We start from the raw sequence: 18,813 nt of genomic DNA on the forward strand, positions 1-18,813 counted from the left end.
ATCTTCACCAAAATCGAATCTATTCTTGGATCCGCGGTGACGTCACTTCCTGGCATTGGCCCTGGATACGACCTAGTAACGCTCGGTGTGGGTGAAAACAAAACTCTCCGCTGTATTGATTGCGTCAGCGTTGCAGCTGGTTCACCTCGGTTTTTAGCTTCTGTTTCGTGTGTTTTGATCGCTTGTTGCTTATACATTGTATATTTTAATCAAGAGTGTTACATTCTGGGACCAACAAAGTTTGTTACCGTGAAGTGTGGTGCTGCGCACACACAACTCGATTGCCAAAGAGGTAGGCCACAACGCGTTTGTTATAACAAAGAGTCTTTATTCGAAAGCTCGTACTGCAGCACTGGGCGGGCTCGAGCTTAGAGCCCGCATATAAGTGCCGAGGCCACGCCTAGTCCCCGGGTGTGGCCGATCGGTTGAAGGGCGGGGCATGTGCCTTCGATCCCCGCCTGGGCGCTCACACCACCCACTGGTGCGCGGAATTATTGCCGCTTGTGCCCGCCACACGCGCCCCCCCAGAATTCCCGCGCACCTGAAGGGTGAGTTTGGGGGGAAGCCGGATGACCCGGCCGAAACGCCCCCTGGCGATGGGTGCAGGGCTGGGGGGTAGCGGGCCGGCGGGGCTGGGGGGTGCCGGGCGTCCGACCGCCGCGGGGCGGCCTCGACGCGGAGGCAGAGCTGCTGGCGGGGGGTGGTCCGGATCGAGGTGGGCCGGCTTGAGGCGGTCCACGGAAATGCGATCCGGGGCACCGCCGATGTCTATGGTGAAAAATTTGTCCCCTGTCTCCAGCACGCGGAAGGGCCCGTCGTACGGGGGCCGTAGCGGTGCCCGGTGGGCGTCGTGCCGGATGAAGACGTACTTTGCTGTGCGAAGCTCCGGGGCGACGTGGGAAGGCGGGCAACCGTGGTGTGCCGTTGGCACCGGCGCGAACCTCCGGGCGGTCTCCTGAAGGGCAGAGCGCTGTTGCGCCGCGGACCAAGGAGCCGTGGAGTCGGGGATAAATTCACCCAGTACCCGCAGTGGTTGCCCGAAGACCAGCTCCGCCGAGGACGTGCGCAGGTCGTCCTTGGGCACCGTCCTGAGGCCCAGCAGGACCCAGGGGAGTCTGTCGACCCAGCCGCCATCGCGGAGGCTGGACCGGAGCGCGGCCTTCATGGAGCGATGAAAGCGCTCGCACAGGCCATTGGCCTGGGGGTGGTAGGCCGTGTGCGGTGTAGTTTCACCCCGAGCCCTTGCGCCGCCGCGGCCCAGAGCTCCGAGGTGAACTGGGGGCCGCGGTCCGACGAGATGTCTGAGGGGGGCACCGAACCGGGCCACCGAAGTGGCGATAAAGGCTTGCGCCACCTCAGCCGCAGACGTCGCCGCCAATGGGACGGCCTCCGGCCACCGTGTGGTGCGGTCAACCATGGTGAGGTGGGTGAACCCTCGCAAGGGGGGCAGAGGTCCCACCAAGTCGACGTGCACGTGGTAGCACCGACGCTCGGGCACCGTAAACGGGGCCAACGGTGCCTGGGTGTGGCGGTGGACCTTTGCGCGCTGGCACGCGAGGCACGTCCTGGCCCAGTCGCGGACGTCCTTCCTGAGGACATGCCAGACGAACTTCGCCCCGACGAATTTCTGGGATGCCTTCGTGCCAGGGTGGGACAGGCCGTGGATGGCGTTGAACACTGGGCGCTGCCAGCCAGCAGGCACGATGGGGCGAGGCCGGCCGAGGGAGACGTCGCATAGGAGGGCCGCGCCCACGGCGTCGAACGGCACCTCAGTGACGTGGAGGCCCGTGACGGCGGTCCACAAGGCCTGGACGCCGGGGTCGGCGGTCTGGTCCTCCGCCATCCGGGCATAGTCGACCCCGAGGTGGACCGCGTGCACGACGGACCGGGAAAGGCAATCCGCCACCGGGTTGTCCTTACCCGCCACGTGACGGATGTCCGTCGTGTACTCGGACACGGCAGAGAGGTGGCGCTGCTGCCGTGCCGACCATGGCTCGGCGACCTTGGCCATCGTGAACACAAGGGGCTTGTGGTCAACGAAGGCCGTGAACGGGTGGCCCTCCAGCAGATGGCGGAAGTGTCGGACCGCCAGGTGGAGCCCGAGCAGCTCGCAGTCGAAGGTGCTATAGCGGCGTTCGTGCGCGCGAAGCTGCCGGCTAAAAACGCCAGCGGTTGCCAAGCAACATGCACCCATTGCTCGTTCACCGCGCCCACCGCGTAGTCCGACGCGTCGGTGGTGAGGGCGATCGGTGCATCGGGCGCCGGGTGCGCCAGCATGGTGGCGTCGGCCAGGGCCAGCTTTGCGCCCGCAAATGCCGCGGCCATCGGCTCCGACCATGCGATGTCACCTTTGCCCGGCTTGCCCCGGAGGGCCTCGTGCAAGGGGCGGAGGAGCCGGGCGACGTGGGGCACGAAGCGGTGGTAAAAATTTACCATGCCCAGGAACTCCTGGAGCCCCTTGATCGTGCGGGGCCACCGGAAATCCCTGACCGCCTCCACCTTGGCCGGTAAAGGGACAGCCCCGTGCTCGGTGATGCGGTGCCCCAAGAAGTCGATGGTGGCGACGCCGAAACGGCACTTGGCGGGGTTGATGATTAGGCCATGCTGGCCCAGGCGTTCGAAAAGCGTGCGGAGGTGGAGCAGGTGCTCCTCCCAGGACGCGCTCGTGACTAGGATGTCGTCCAGGTAGACAAACAGGAAAGGTAAGTCGCGCAAGACGCTGTCTATAAGCCGTTGGACGCCTGGGCCGCATTCTTCCACCCGAAGGGCATTCTTAGGAACTCGAAGAGGCCGAAAAGGGGTGATGACGGCCGTCTTCGGGACGTCGTCCGGTTGGACGGGGACCTGGTGGTAGCCCCGGATGAGGTCCACCTTAGAAAACATGGTCGTTTTAGCCAACCGGGCAGAAAAGTCCTGAATATGTGGGACCGGGTAGCGGTCGGGGGTGGTGACATCATTGAGCCGGTGGTAGTCCCCGCACGGCCGCCATCCCCCGCCGGGCTTCTGCACAATGTGCAAAGGAGAAGCCCAAGCGCTGTTGGAGCGCCGTACGATCCCCAGCCGCTCCAGTGTGGCAAACTCCGCTTTCGCCACGGCGAGCTTCGTGAGCTCGAGTCGGCATGCCCGGGCATGGACCGGCGGCCCGACCGTGGGGATATGGTGCTCCACCCCGTGTTTAACGGCCACCGCTGAGAAGGTGGGCCGCGTGACGGCCGGGAAACTGGCGAGGAGGCGGGTAAAGTCGTCCGCTGCCGGAAGCGTGCAAACTAAACTCGCCGGGACGGAACCTTCCAGCAAGCCGCTCGGTGAGCCGCTCAACGAGCCGCTCAGCGAACAAGCGAGCGAGCTAAAGGTTTCGGCCTGGACGAGCCGTCTGCGCTTCACGTCGACCCAACAACCCATTCGCACATAGGATGTCCGCACCAAGCAATGCCATTAGCATGCTGGCGGTCACGAACGACCATTGAAAGCGCTGCCCTCCGAACCGCAGGGAGAGGCAACACTTCCCGAATGTGCGGATGGGTGTACCGTTGGCGGCAAGCAAAGCGGGGCCCCGGCCCGCGGTTCGCTTGTCGGACGTGGAGGCGGGGAGGACGCTTACCTGCGCTCCTGTATCGCAGAGGAAACGGCGCCCAGACAAGGTGTCCGTAATGAACAGGAGGCTGCCGGAATGGCCGACGCTCATGGCCGCACGTGAGCGCCGGTCCGACCTGTCAAAAGAACACGGCGGGCGGCACGCTTTAGCCTTACGGCCGAACCTGGCATGGTAGTAGCACCAGGTTTGCGGCGGTGGTGCCCGCGGCGGCCGTGCCAACGGCGGTGGTGGTGGCGGCGGCGGTAGTGGGCGGGGCGTAGCAGTGGCCACGGGGGAAGCGCCGGGATCCACTGCGGCAGCACCGTACACCGACCGCGTGTCACAGGCCACGAAATACCTGTCGGCCTCTACGGCCAGGGCACGGGGTTCCTTTATTTTGGAACCGGCCAGCGCGAGGCGTACCTGTAGAGGTAGCTGGCGTAGGAAAAGCGCCCGGAATAAGAAATCCGGGGGCTGTTCACCAAGCAGCGACAGCATAAAATCCATCCGCACGGATGGTCGTGTGTCGCCGAGTTCGGGAAGGTCCAGGAGGCGGTCGGCCCGTTCGATCTCCGTGAGGCCGAACATGGCGATGAGGAGACGTTTGAGTGCCCTGTAGTTGTTGTCGCCCGGCGGGCGCCGAAGGATGGACACGACTTGGGCGGCAGTGCCGGGCCCGAGGGCGGCGACCACGTGGTAGTACCGGGTCTCGTCCGCCGTTATGCCTCGGAGGTGGAATTGAGCTTCGGCTTGCAAAAACCAAATGTCAGCGTGCGCTTCCCAAAACTCGGGGAGTTTGACTGCGACGGCGTTGGTGGCCATGGCGCGTTCGGTGGTCAGCAACGGCTGAACCAATCGGGGTCACCAGTGAAGTGTGGTGCTGCGCACACACAACTCAATTGCCAAAGAGGTAGGCCACAACGTGTTTGTTTTAACAAAGAGTGTTTTTTCGAAAGCTCGTACTGCAGCACTGGGCGGGCTCGAGCTTAGAGCCCGCATATATGTGCCGAGGCCACGCCTAGTCCCCGGGCGTGGCCGATCGGTCGAAGGGCGGGGCATGTGCCTTCGATCCCCACCTAGGCGCTCGCGCCACCCACTGGTGCACGGAATTATTGCCCCTTGTGCCTGCCACAACCGCATATTATGGGCCTATGGCGTATAATTATGCAGACGAATTGGATACTGTCGCTCGTGAGCGGTGCGAGGAGAAACTCCATCCCGTGGATCTGGTTTGGGGTAGTTTGTCCGTCAGTGTTGAGGTAGAGGGGAATCTGAGACAGTAGTTGGGGTAGTTTGTCGGTTTGTCCATCTGTGTTGAGAGGTAGGTGGGGATCTGAGACAGTAGTTGGGGTAGTTTGTTCGTCAGTGTTACGAGGTAGCGGGGGATTGAGGCAGTAGTTGTGGTAGTTTGTCCGTCAGTGTTGAGAGTTAGAGGGGAGGTAGAGGTCAGTCCCACCACGTAGGTCATTCATATGCACTTGAGTTTCTGATGTCATTTCGGATATTTCTGGCGGAATTTCATATTTTATTTAATCTGTGAACATGGCAAATAATGATCAGACTCTCATGGATTCATACCTGAAATGAAATGTTCAGAACAAACGTAGGTGTATTTTGATGAAGGCTCCCACCGCTTGTTGGTGTCTGGATTTTTCCTACCGACGGCGTTAACCCATTTCCCCCACCTTTCGCGGCATTTCACACGATCAGGAAATATGCAAAATGACAGTGATTTCCCCACCATCATATTATGATTGTGGCAACCAACAGCACAGCAACTTTTCGGCATTTTTAGTGGTTTGTATTGGACAGCACAAGAAAGAAAGCTACGGCACGGCACGCGACATTTCCTAACACTGAACGCCTTCGTTGCTATGTGTTACTACGCAGTTGTTTTCACCCAGTGGATTATAGACCGGTCGCTTCCGGTGAAAGTACCCGGATGTTCGGATCCAAGAATTAGTCCTTGTCAAACACACAACCTCTACACCAAGTGTCGTCCAAATCCGTCCACAACTTTTTGAGATCTCCTGCTATGTATCGTTTTTTGGTCCTATCTACCAATGGTGAAGAATCACTCAAATTATCATAGTAGCGGGATCCGAATCCGGATCTTCACCAAAAATCTAATCATTTAGTCCTTGTCACACACACTACCTCTCTGCCAAATTTCGTCCGAATCCGTCCACAACTTTTTGAGATATCTTGTTCACAGACAGACAAACAAACAGAGAGACAGGGGTGAAAACATCACCTCCATCCACTTTTGATGGCGGAGGTAATATATATTGTTACGTGCTCCTCCCCGACCCCCTGGTCACAGTGTACCTCCGAGCCCCGAGAGGAGTCACGGCAGAAAAATGTGTTATTCTGTGTGTCAAAGATCAAGGGAAGCCACCCCAATTGTTACTCACAAACAAATATTGTATTAAGATCACACAAGAATAACAGTACAACAATAATAGTATTCAATAGTACAATCAATATGGGATATGAGCCTGTGTTCACACAAGAATAACAGCACAACCAACAATAGTATTCCAAAGTACAATCACGATGTCCTATGATGGTACCATCTGTTTTGCAATATATAACTCACTGTGCTCCAAGTCCAAGTGAGTGAAACAAGAACATTTCCCAATGTCTCTTATTCCCGGCTTCAAAACGAAGTTGATTCGCTCCAGCGATCGCCAGAACGATATCCAATCGAGACCAGAATCCCGTGCGGTTGGCAAACCCAGATACACAGCCGGAGCTGTACAAAGGCGCCCTCAAGGCGACTGGGGAATCCAAAGGCGCCCTATAGGCGACTGAGAGATCACACCCTCGGGTATGGACGAATTAACCTTCAAAAAGCCACGTCACACACACGCCCCAGATCGACGTCTGAATGCGGTGAAATGGTCGAAAAGAGACGAAACCGCGAACGAAGCACAAGTCCTGTGCGAGTCAAAATGGCCGACGACCCGCTCTTGAGACGCACGGCACGGCGATGATTCTCTCCTGAATCGATCGCAAACCCTGACAGGCAGGGTGACCGGTCACAGCGATGACAACTTGGTCGTAGGAATCCCTTTCCCGGAAACCCGAAAGTTCGCTAGTGACTCTGGCTCACCAACGTTCGCTTAAGAACCCGGAGCAACTCGGCTTTCTTGTCCGACTCATTTGCTCCGCCCTTTTTTCTCTCTCTTCCTCTTCTTCGTCTTCCGGTTCCCGATCCGGTTTCCTGTTTCTTTTAACATTAACTTTTTTTCCTTTTGAAAACAGTTCATGGACAATAAACCTTTTGAAAACAATAATAGTACAGGGAATCAGAAATATTTACAGTGGATGCAAACCACCACAACGGAAGTGACGAATCCGTAACTATATATATATATATATATATATATATATATATATATATATATATATATATATATATATATATATATATATATATATATATATATATATATATAATCGTTAGATTAAATAAGACGCGGACGTAGCTTCAGGACGTCGATCTTTAATTGTCGACCAAGCTTTCGACCAACAAAGGTCTTCTTCTGAGTCTACAAAAACAGCAGGCATGTATATCAGTCAAGCGTGTATGGTGATATCTGTGTGAGATGTGTGACGTGTGTAGAAAATGCATACAGAAGGAAGAGCCACGCCAAAGCTCACTCACCAGCCCCAAGTTCAACGGAAGTGACCGTTTCCGTTACGGTCACTTCCGTTAGAGTGCACGTGCATATACAAATATAGAGATATACATACATAAACACACAAGCATATATTCATATCCCATTTATATTCATATAATATATTTATATATTTATATAATGACATTATATAAATATAATAGTATAATGTATATAATGTATAAATATAATGTATAAATGACATTCAGATCTCTGCCATTGAATCAATCACAAATCGATCACACACCACGATTCTGAAACGTGAGTCCTTTTGGATACACAAACTTCGGACAAAAGTCCCTCATGGCATAAATTTTGATGACTAAAGCATGTTCCCACATCAACCCAATCAAATTGTTAACCATAACCCATTCATTCATTCATTCATTCATCATTCATTCATTCATTCATTCTACCTTTATATGTCATTTATATAAATATATAAATATATTATATGAATACAAATGGGATATGAATATATGCTTGTGTGTTTATGTATGTATATCTCTATATTTGTATATGCACGTGCACTCTAACGGAAGTGACCGTAACGGAAACGGTCACTTCCGTTGAACTTGGGGCTGGTGAGTGAGCTTTGGCGTGGCTCTTCCTTCTGTATGCATTTTCTACACACGTCACACATCTCACACAGATATCACCATACACGCTTGACTGATATACATGCCTGCTGTTTTTGTAGACTCAGAAGAAGACCTTTGTTGGTCGAAAGCTTGGTCGACAATTAAAGATCGACGTCCTGAAGCTACGTCCGCGTCTTATTTAATCTAACGATTATATATTCAATACAAATGAGACGCCCTGCTCGTACTTTGGAGTTTCTACTATTTCTTACAGGTATATATATATATATATATATATATATATATATATATATATATATATGTATGAGTAATTACTTGTGGTTGATAACATTCTCAACAATGAATGTCGCCGTGAATTCTTGTGGAGGCCATAATACAGCTTTAATTCTGGAAAACTGACACCTGATGAATTAATTTGTATGCATTCAAAATGGACATCATCCTCAGACACAGATTGGAGGTCGGGGAAAAGTTCAGAAGAACGGAATTTTATAGAGACATTGAAGTTTCAATGTCGGTGGATGTTTCCACCTTCAGGCTTCTCAGCAGACAAAATACATTTGAAATTCAAGACAAATGGCTAGGTATGTAAAGGTACTTGTGAGTGCAGGAAACTCAAGTGATATTTCATGTCAATACAACAATAAAAATACAAATACAGCCAACATGACTTTTGTAATGATGAAAAGGATTCCAGAATGAATCCACAATTCCTCCATCCATGAGACTGTGCAGCTCCTGATAAAAGTACCTCCTTTACATGAAGGAAGTCTCCGACGTCAAAGGACACAGTTGATCCAGGGAGCGGCACAGCTTCTTCGATGACTCCATTGAAGTTTACGTTCGTCCGTACAGCAAAAGCGACCGGCTTGTTCTGTACATCGAAGGGCACACAAACAGGTTTCAGCGAAAGAACAGTTTTGTAGTTGGGAAAATAAAGTAGGGAGCAAACCTCCGCCAGGCTGAACAGTTTACATTTTGTAACCCACTGATAGGCTGTATCTGGATTCCGACCTGAACCAAAATCTAATCAGCTTGGTCTTGTCCGCCAACCAACTCATGTACCAAGTTTTGTCAGAAGTCGTCCACGACTTTTTGAGATGTCCCGCTATATATCGATTTTGGCCCTACAGTCACGTGAAAAAGTAAGTACACCCCATGTAAAGTTTTGACTTTTTCAACATATTTCAACATACAGCTATTTGATCTTCATTTCAACAATATTGATAGATAAAGGTGATATAATATAACAAATATAATGAAACATTTACATTTTGTAGTCCATTGTATAATTTAAATAAACATAAATGCAAATTTTGCATGTGGAAAAAGTAAGTACGTATACCCCTACATTTATCACTACTTCAAATACCTAAAATTAGAATCAGGTGCACCAGCTCAGGTGCAAATGATAAGAACATCGTTAGAGAGGATCTTGGAGGAACCTGTCTTATTTAAACCTCAGACATTTCGTTTGGTTTGCTCTTTGTTGTTGAAGTGTGCGGCATCACCATGCCTAGATCAAAAGAGCTCTCTGAGGCCTTCAGAAAGAAGGTTATAGATGCCTACGAGCCTGGGAAGGGATTTAAAAAGATCTCCAAACAATTTGAAATCAATCATTCGACTGTACGGAAGATCATCTACAAGTGGAGAAGATTCCAAACAACTGCCAACTTGTTCAGGCCAGGCCGCCCCAGCAAGTTCAGCCCGAGAGCAAACCGCAAGATGCTGAAAGAAGTCTCTAAGAACCCCAGAATGTCATCACGGGACCTACAGGTAGCTCTTGCCACTGTTGATGTCAAAGTGCACGAGTCTACCATTAGAAAGAGGCTGCACAAATTTGATCTACATGGGAGGTGTGCCAGGAGGAAACCTTTGCTGTCCAGAAAGAACATCAGGGCAAGACTAAAGTTTGCCAATGAACCCCTAGGCAAAGACCAGCACTTCTGGAGCAATGTGCTCTGGACAGATGAGTCAAAGGTAGAGCTATTTGGCCACAGTACCAGAAGACATGTTTGGCGAAAACCAAAGACAACATTTGACCACAAGAACCTGATACCAACTGTAAAGCATGGTGGTGGAAATATTATGGTTTGGGGCAGCTTTGCTGCATCAGGGCCTGGGCAGCTCACCATCATAGAATCACAATGAATTCTTCATTGTACCAGAGGGTGCTTGAGGATAATGTGAGGCCATCTGTCGGAAAGTTGAAGCTCAACCGAAGGTGGACCTTGCAACATGACAATGACCCTAAACATACCAGTAAATCCACCAAGGAATGGCTGAAAAGAAAGAAATGGAGGGTTCTGGAATGGCCAAGTCAAAGCTCGGATCTAAATCCCATCGAGATGTTGTGGGGGGATTTGAAACGAGCTGTGCATGCAAGAAACCCCTCAAACATCGACAGCTGAAAGAATTCTGCATGGAGAAGTGGGCAAAAATTTCTCCCAGTCGATGTCAGAGACTGGTAGACAGTTATAAGAAACGCCTACTTGAGGTTGTTTCTGCCAACGGGGCAATACCACCTATTAGAGCCAAGGATGTACTTACTTTTTCCACATGCGAAATTTGCATTTCTGTTTATTTAAATTATACAATGGACTACAAAATGTAAATGTTTCATGATATTTGTTATATTATATCACCTTTATCTATCAATATTGTTGAAATGAAGATCAAATAGCTGTATGTTGAAATATGTTGAAAAAGTCAAAACTTTACATGGGGTGTACTTACTTTTTCACGTGACTGTACCTCCAAATCGTGAATAATCACTTAAAAGACTGTGGTATCCAGATCTGGATACAAATCTTCACCTTCACCAAAGTGACAAAATAAAAAGCTCAACTAATTTGATAAACAGAAGAAAAATGATCCGAGTTCATTATCATTATACTTACAATGAAAAGTTATTGTTGTTTCGTACTCAGCCTATGGCTGTTGGTTGCATCATTTTCTTGGGGCGCAGCTGTGCCGCTGATGCAGTGCCCCCTTTACAAGTCATCTGGTGCTCATTTTGCCAACCTCAGAAGGATGACAGGCTGAGTCAACCCACCTGGTGTCAATTCAACAGCTGCCAGGGGCCTGAACTCAGTCCAAACACCTCAACCATTAAGCGAACACCTGGCTTCACAATGAAAAGTAATAACGAAATATCTTTAACATTTACAAGAACACGTTTGGTGAAACATTTATAGATATGTAGGTAGTAGGTAGCACAGTGAACATCCCTATATATTTAAACCATCAATCGAATGTGCTGATTATGAACATGAGAATAACTACATATTATATTACTCCCCCCCACCCCCCTTACCCATTATGGTATCTCCCAAACATTCAGGTGTTCCTCCCACCCTTTTACTCCCATTTTTCTCAACCTCCTCCATGTGTTCTCCTTTCAACACTATCATACATACCTCAACAACCATGCACCCTTATCCTATTTTCTTTTTTTACCTTATCCCTTTCTCTTCTATTTTCAAACATTTATTTTTTGCAATTTAACCCTCTCATTCCCGTTTGCAAATCTCCTAAGTAAATATCATTTTTCCAAATTAGGGCTTAAAAAATTTACTTTAGGTATACAAGGTCTGTCATTATCTTCGACACTGTGATTCACAGGCACAGATTTAGGCATAGCCAATCTTCTTCTGCAGCTTTTCATAATAATAATAATAACAATAGTAATAATAACAAGTAGAAAAAGACATAAAATGTCATAGCCCCCGTGGTTTTAGTAATTTTGCTGTGCAGAGTTAAAGGCCGCCAGTCGGCCATCTTTGGTTGGATTACAAAACAAAATCTTCTGCACATGTATACTCTCATGCGTTGTCTTTGTGCCAAGTTTGAACAAAATCGGTAAATGGGTGTCGAGAAATGGTTGGGCACATGTTAAAGTAAAAAAATGGCCGCCAGTCGGCCATCTTGGAACTGATCTGGAAAAACAATGATGCGCATAGGTAACCCATCCTTCATTATCTGTGTGCCAAATTTGAACAAGATTGGTAAATGCATGTCCGACAAATGGTTGAGAACGTGGTCAATATCGGGTTTTTTACAGCTAAAATGGCCACCAGTCAGCCATCATTGATCAATCACAAAATAAAGTGAGGCGCACGTGTTTGCTGTCGTGTATTGTGCTTGTGCCAAGTTTGAACAAAATTGGACCATGCATGTTCAAGAAATGGTTGGGAACATGTTTAATAACAAAATGGCCACCAGTCAGCCATCTTGGATCTGCTTTCAAAAGAAAATGACGTGCATATGTAAGCCATCATTCAATATCCGTGTACCAAGTTTACACAACGTCGGTAAGGGCAGGTCCAAGAGATGGTTGAGGACGTGTGTTCAACATCGGGTTGTTTTCCAACTAAAATGGCTGCCAGTCGGCCATTTTTGATCGCACCGCGAAACAAAATGATTTGCTTATGTATACTGTCATGTATAGTCTTTGTACCAAGTATGAACAAAATCGGTCAATACTTCTCTGAGATATGGTTGTGGACGCACGCTCAGATGGACGGACGGATGGACGAGACCCAATCCATAAGCCACTATTTTGGACGAAGTCCAACTAATAATGGCTAATGTATGTACACAAATATACAATTTACGAGAGTGGGTTGAGAGTGAAGAGATTACAGGGAGGAGATTCAGAACATGTATTAAATAGTCGTGATTCTGCTTTTTTTTCCAGAATAAAATCAGCTGTTCCTGTCGGTTTCCTCTGCTGGGTAGTGCATTCGACAGCAAAGACTAAACCATGAGCACCATGGAGCTTTCAAAAGATCTCCGGGATAAAGTTATGGAAAGGAACATTTCACGAGATGGGTATAAAAATATTTCAAAGGCATGGATATCCCTTGGAGCACAGACAAGACAATCATTAATAAGTGGAATATGTATGGTATATAATGTTGCGGTTTTAGAACCCACACTTTCTTGTAAATATCCCATCATTAAAAGGTTAAAGGTTGCACCCCATAGTTAGGCCACAAGCAACACGTAGGCCACCATAGGACTTCAGTTATTTCATTAGTATGTGTTTAGATAAGGCCATGTTTCGAATAGTCGAATCTGCGTTGTGTCAATCAAATAAGAAGTAGGCCCATTCCGTTCATTTTGCAAGCCTCCCTCTCCAAGCGACGCCATTACGCGCCCTCCAGTCTGCCCTATGGCTCTCCCAATTTGATAGGCCCCTCCGCCAGCAGCAGCTGCCTTAGCGCTCGCTCACCGCAGCCATAAGCCACGAGGTAAAGCCGGAAAAAGGGGGCGGAGCCGGAAAGCCCTAACCAGCCAACCAGGGCTGAAGTGACATCGCCGACAGGCGTGGCTTTGGGGCTCGCGGAGTGATCGCTTGGTTGAGTTATAAAAGCGAGTGCAAAGCCCTTTCACAGGACTTGCCAGCGAGCACATTTACCAACAGGACTTACTTACCAGAGCGCGCATGAACTTACTGATCGGGAGAGCGCACCTTTGTAAAGACTTACCGCGTGAGAGAGCTCGCCTTGACTGACTTGCTGGGGTAACGCGCGTTGCATCGACGGGACTGATGCAGTGGCGCTTATGAAAGAAGGACCTTATCAAAGGAGTACATTGGAGAGGGGGCATTTGGCGCCTTTGTATAGTGCACATATTACGTACGCAGCGTACCAGCTTCCCCCTGTTATAATAATTGTCCAGTCGCGTTCAACTACACGCGGAGCTGCCTGCCGGGTTTCGTCCGCTGGATCGGAGCTTGGACTGGAGCCGACTGGAACCTGGACACGCCGGTGACCATCCACCATGTACAACCCCCGTGTGAGTGTGTACGTTTGTCCTGGGTACTAAGAGTAAGACTGTCTAAGGCTGCCCTGTGTTCTGCTTCTTCCTCTTCCTATCTTGTATATTTCTTTCGTTTCCTCTTCTCCTTGTACAAATTGTAAATAAATTACTTGTTCTTCCTGGTTTTCCTTTTATCCGATCGCATTAGTCTTTTCTTCCATTGGGTAAACGTGGCACGATAGGAACCGCTTAAAATCGGGTTTAGTCATTTGTTAATAGCGCGGATCGCTATCCGCTCGGCGTTTCCACCAATATCCGTGGTTCGAGCGGGAGTTATCTCCTTGCTTTACGGCCGGCGTTAGTACTTAGGTAGTAGTGAACCCCGAGGCCTAACAAACCCTACCTAACGCCGCGCCGGGAAGGACGTTATAACCCCCAGGACTCGGGTCGGCCAGATAACAAGACAAGGGGATTAATCCCCCCTTGATAAGGGGAAAGCCGACGTCCGAGATCCGTAACATTTGGTGTCTGGGGGTGGGATTTGGACCCGATCCAAATTTTCTTATCTGTGGAAAAATTTGGTCAAAATTTCGAGCGGCCGAAATTTTATTAAAACATCTAAATTAAATCGTGCCATGGATAGCCAAGGCGATCGGATGCCGGTGGGGGTAGAAGAGGAAGAGGGGTTAGAGTTAACCCAGGACCCCCGGGAAGAAGAAGAACAATTGGGAGTAATGGAAGAGGGAATTAATGAGGATGCAGCAGTAGGGGTGGCAGGCGGACAAAATGGCGGTGCCTCGCACATGGCCGCGGCAGCCGAGCCTGAGATACCAGGGTACATGCGATTTTTTTATGGACCAATTAATGGCAAAAATAGACGAACGAGGGGAGACATTGAAAAAATTGGGAAACCAAATTGGGGAATTGATAAATGATGTGGGAAATCGAATAAAAGAGATAGGAATTGAATGGGAGGAAAAGATGGATGATATGGGAAATCTAATTGAAGGGTTTGGAAACAGAATGGGTGACCGCATACAAAAATTTGGGGAGAACATTGACCGCAGGTCAAGCGGGAAAAGCACACGGGTATGCGACGAGGTAGCGCGACGAGGAGCGCAGGTTGAGCGAAGTTGAGCAAAGCACGGCCGGGTGGACCGGGGCAGAAATCGCGACACGGGGTATGGGAAAGCTGACGACCGCAGAATTAGAAAATTTTATTTTATTAGCGCCAGTGGTCGTCGAGGAAAAAGAAATTAAAATCAAATAAATAGTGGAAATTGGAGAGACGGTGGACTTAGAAAAGCACTCGCGGGAGGAAGAAATGGAATATGCCCAAAGTCCGTGTTCACATCATGATGACATACTTGCTAACCCAAATGAAAATTTGCAGGTGCGTGTGGAGAAAGGATCCCGAAGGTAGGCCGGGCTGTATATGGCGCGAAAAGGTTTGGGTGCGAAAGGATTTTTCACACGCTTGGGATCCAGACATCACCCGGGCGCTCGTAGAAGGTCCGTGGTGCGTGGTGTGAAAGTGAATGGCGTGCGGGAGCGAACGGCGCCAGAGCGCGAGTGTGTTACCGAGAGTGAAAGCGAATGCACGACCGAGTGTATGTGTGAAACCGAGTGTGAGAAGTGCGACACAGAGAGTAAGTTGGTTGTGGAGCGTGTGCGGGGATGCACACCGGAGCGCGTGATTGGGTGTGTGATGAGAGATTGCACACCCGTGGGTAGGTGTGCGTTGAGTAGGTGTGCAGCAAAAGAGTGCACACCCGTGGTGGTTACGGAGTACGTAATGGGGGAGAGTGCACGGGAAGAGTGCGTGGAAGAAAGGTGTGTAACGGAGTGTGCGAGTAGAATGAGTGCGCGAGAGTGTGTAGTAAGGGAGTGTATGAGCTGTGTGAGTATGGGAAAAGTCGCGTGTGGATGTGAGAAGGCGACTCGAGCATCGACGCTGACTGTGGCAGCGCTTAGGCTGACGGATAGCCGACACAAGCTCTCGGGGTGTGGTGTTCTTTGTGTGCTGCGGGGGCCGGCGGGGATCGTTGCCGCGGCGCTTCTGCAAGGAGCGCCGTGCACGATTTGGGCCGGGCTCCGCCCTGTATTGTCGGTGCCGCGTCGTAGCGGCAAACGGCACGATTCCGGGGGAGAAAGGCCAGGTCGGACCTTCGCCCCCTGGCGGGCGCGGTGTTCTGACCGGGCGAAGTTGGGTCATCGGGCCAGAGACCGAAGTGCTCCATGCCGGGATGGACCTTGGAACCTCGGCCCGAGTATGCCTCCTCCCCAGAATCGAAAATGCCGGACGGACCCAACCTACAGGAGACTGACCATCCGCACGCATAGCCGGCTTTTCAAAGCTGATCTGTGAACATGCATTACCGCACCAAGAGGCTCAAGTTTAATGGACATTTGGTAGTAGTAGTGATAGGAATGGTAGTTGTACCATTCATTTGGGGCGAAGGAGCTATAGATTTATGGGGTTTGGCGGTATCAACTAGCCAGGGAGGGCTTGGATAATGGTTAGGGACCTAGAAATGACTTTAGGAGACTTGAGGTTTAAGTAGTGACTTTGTACAAGTAGTCGGGACGTAGAGTAGATTAGGTGGATGATAATGACGAGGGTGTGCTTAGTATAAGGGATGACGGGGAGCACTAGTATTAGAAGGGAGTAGTTAGTTTAAATGATGCTGTGTGTATGAGCTTGAGGTTTCGGATGAAATGAGGCATTGCGTATGGAAGTTTTTGGTAGTGCTAGTGAAATGAGGAATTGAGTGTGGGAAAATTTGAGTGCATGAGGCAATGCTGGTGAAAGGTGTGTGTGTGTGTGTGTGTGTGTGTGTGTGTGTGTGTGTGTGTGTGTGTGTGTATGAGCAGAGTATTGAGGATGTGTGTCATTGTGTATTAAGTGCATTGGCTTGCATGGTGTGCAAGTGAATAAATGGTCTGGAATGAATGGTGTGGAGTGTGTATTGTGGGATGAGTGGCATGGAGTGTATGGTGCGAAGGAGTGGATGAGAGAAGGATGGACCCCTTCCCGAGTACCCGGGGAGGGTAGTTTAAAAGTAGGTAGAGGGAGTAGGTAAATTTTGGTTGGATATTGACATCTGTGGTGTGGAAAATAGCAGAGTACTGCTTGGATGGGTGCATTAGTGTGTGGAATGGCTGGGCGTGTGGCCTGTTAGTGCATATGGTTGGTTGAGCACTCCGCCACTGGTAGTCTGTCGGCCAGGTGAGGCCGCAGGTAGGCTCTGGGAGCCAGGGTGGAGTTGTGTAGAGTTCAGTGGGGCCCGAGAATCCAGAGGAAGGACCCGGGTAGCCCGATGCCAAGGTGGGCATGGAGGGGGTAAGCGCCAGGGAGGGCCTTCCCCAGGTAGAGTAGGGTGAGGAGCTAGGCAAGCTCGGGTGGCGACGTTCAGTGGCGGAGATGCGCAGGTAAGTAGGACCTGCTAGGGGAGCCACACGACCCAGCCCCGAAATTGTGCGAGGGCACAGCGAAGAAAAATCGGGGGAGTGAGACCCCAAATTTGGGAGCGCGCCACAGTATGGTCAATGGGAATTGGTTTTTAGAACCACATAGTTTAATGATGGCCAATGGATTGGCAGGGCAAGACCCGGGTAGAGTAAAAGTGTTAATGTCATTTAGAAGAATAGTTAGGATGAAAGTCTCTTCGCACCATCCGCATCCACTCACCGAGGTGATAGGACTCCACACCAGGTTTTGGCAAGTGTTTGGAAATGCGAGACGCATCTTGACGTGGGGGAGACATTGTGTTGATATTCCATCTCTTCCTCCTTAGGAGGGATTGATGACGAATTTGGATTGGGGGATGGAAAAGACAAAACGTAGAGACGAATTTGTAAAGGTGTAAATTGTGTAAATACGGGGTAGGGCAAGGGTAGTGTAGGTGACATGGGGGGAGACGTACGAGTAGGGACGAGCTTTCTTAGCTCGCTCTCCCGCGCCCTTCATGTCGCATTGCCTTGTTTTTATGTGTACCCTTGCGCCCTTGCCCCGCTAATCTGCTTTGTCTTCCTTCCCCACTCATGGACCATCTTTTGTCCGAGGGGAGTGTGCAGGTGCCCTGGATTGTGCGCCCGCACCCTTGCTGCCTCCTGCCTGCACTGATGCACCATATGGACCACACGTTCTGTGGCCTGGCACCACTTATGGACCACACGTTCTGTGGCCTGGCCCCTCTGCTGGGACCGACCATTGTTGCCAGCGGTATCTGGCTTGCGGACCACTGTTTTAAGTGGCATCTATGCCCAGCAGTGGACCACCTGAGTTGGCCCTGCTGGCCACAAATAAAAAAGCAGACGTGGTGTGTGCCCTTTTTATTAATTGAAATAACATCAAGCAAGAAGGTCAAGCCAAGATGCATCGGCCCAGCAGAGAAGCAAGAAGACATCATTCATCATTTTATTATTTTTGAAATGTTTGGTGCATTTTCATGATGGTGCTTTTTGGTGCATTTTTTTATTATGGTGCATATTGGTACATATGGGTATGGTGTATCGGTGCAGTGCATTGCAATGGCATTTCCTCTTATCAAAAACAGCTTTTCTTTTCCCACAAAAGACAGGTCCTGGGTTCTAGTTTTGTAAATAATCAAATTATTAGTGTCTTGTAAATAATGCTCCCCACCGGCTCTATGTGTAGTTTGAAGACCATTCCGTAATTCGGTTAATTGTGGGCGAGTCAGTTAGATAGGATGCAACGCAGCAGGGGGGACATATTTAGTGTTAAAACTGTCGCACTCAGGGTAGTAGGTTAAAAGTAGAGGGTAACCACACCTAAGTGTCACATTTTTTTTTTTTTTTTTTTTTTTTTTTGTATACAATATCGAGGCTCGTGAAAGAGCGTGAAGTGTCACATTAATTAAAAAGATAGCCCTTTTGTTTCGGCTCGGGGTGAGCCTGGAAAAAGGGGGGGGTGCAGTGTTGCGGTTTTAGAACCCACACTTGTGTAAATATGACATTATTAAATGGTTAAAGGTAGCACCCCTAGTTAGTCCACAAGCAACACGTAGGCCACCATAGGACTTCAGTTATTTCGTTAGTATGTGTTTTAGATAAGGCCGTGTTTCCAATAGTTGAATCTGCGTTGTGTCAATCAAATAAGAAGTAGGCCCCATTCTGTTCAGTTTGAAAGCCTCCCTCTCCAAGCGACGCCATTACGCGCCCTCCA

At 49.7% G+C, this 18,813-nt stretch overlaps 1 protein-coding gene across 2 annotated transcripts in view; it reads right to left on the reverse strand.

The window, feature by feature from the left end:
* LOC137429609 (voltage-dependent L-type calcium channel subunit beta-3) overlaps positions 1–18,813 on the reverse strand; it is a 324,798-nt gene that overhangs the window by 121,211 nt on the left and 184,774 nt on the right. For both annotated transcript variants that reach the window (XM_068119656.2, XM_078779633.1), the window contains exon 3: positions 8,611–8,733. In XM_068119656.2, the coding sequence (XP_067975757.2) occupies positions 8,611–8,733 (123 nt within the window). The remainder of the gene's footprint in view (positions 1–8,610; positions 8,734–18,813) is intronic.

Source organism: Myxine glutinosa, chromosome 6 (assembly GCF_964187855.1).
Source record: "Myxine glutinosa chromosome 6, kmMyxGlut1.1, whole genome shotgun sequence".
NCBI classification, from domain to species: Eukaryota; Metazoa; Chordata; class Myxini; order Myxiniformes; family Myxinidae; genus Myxine; species Myxine glutinosa.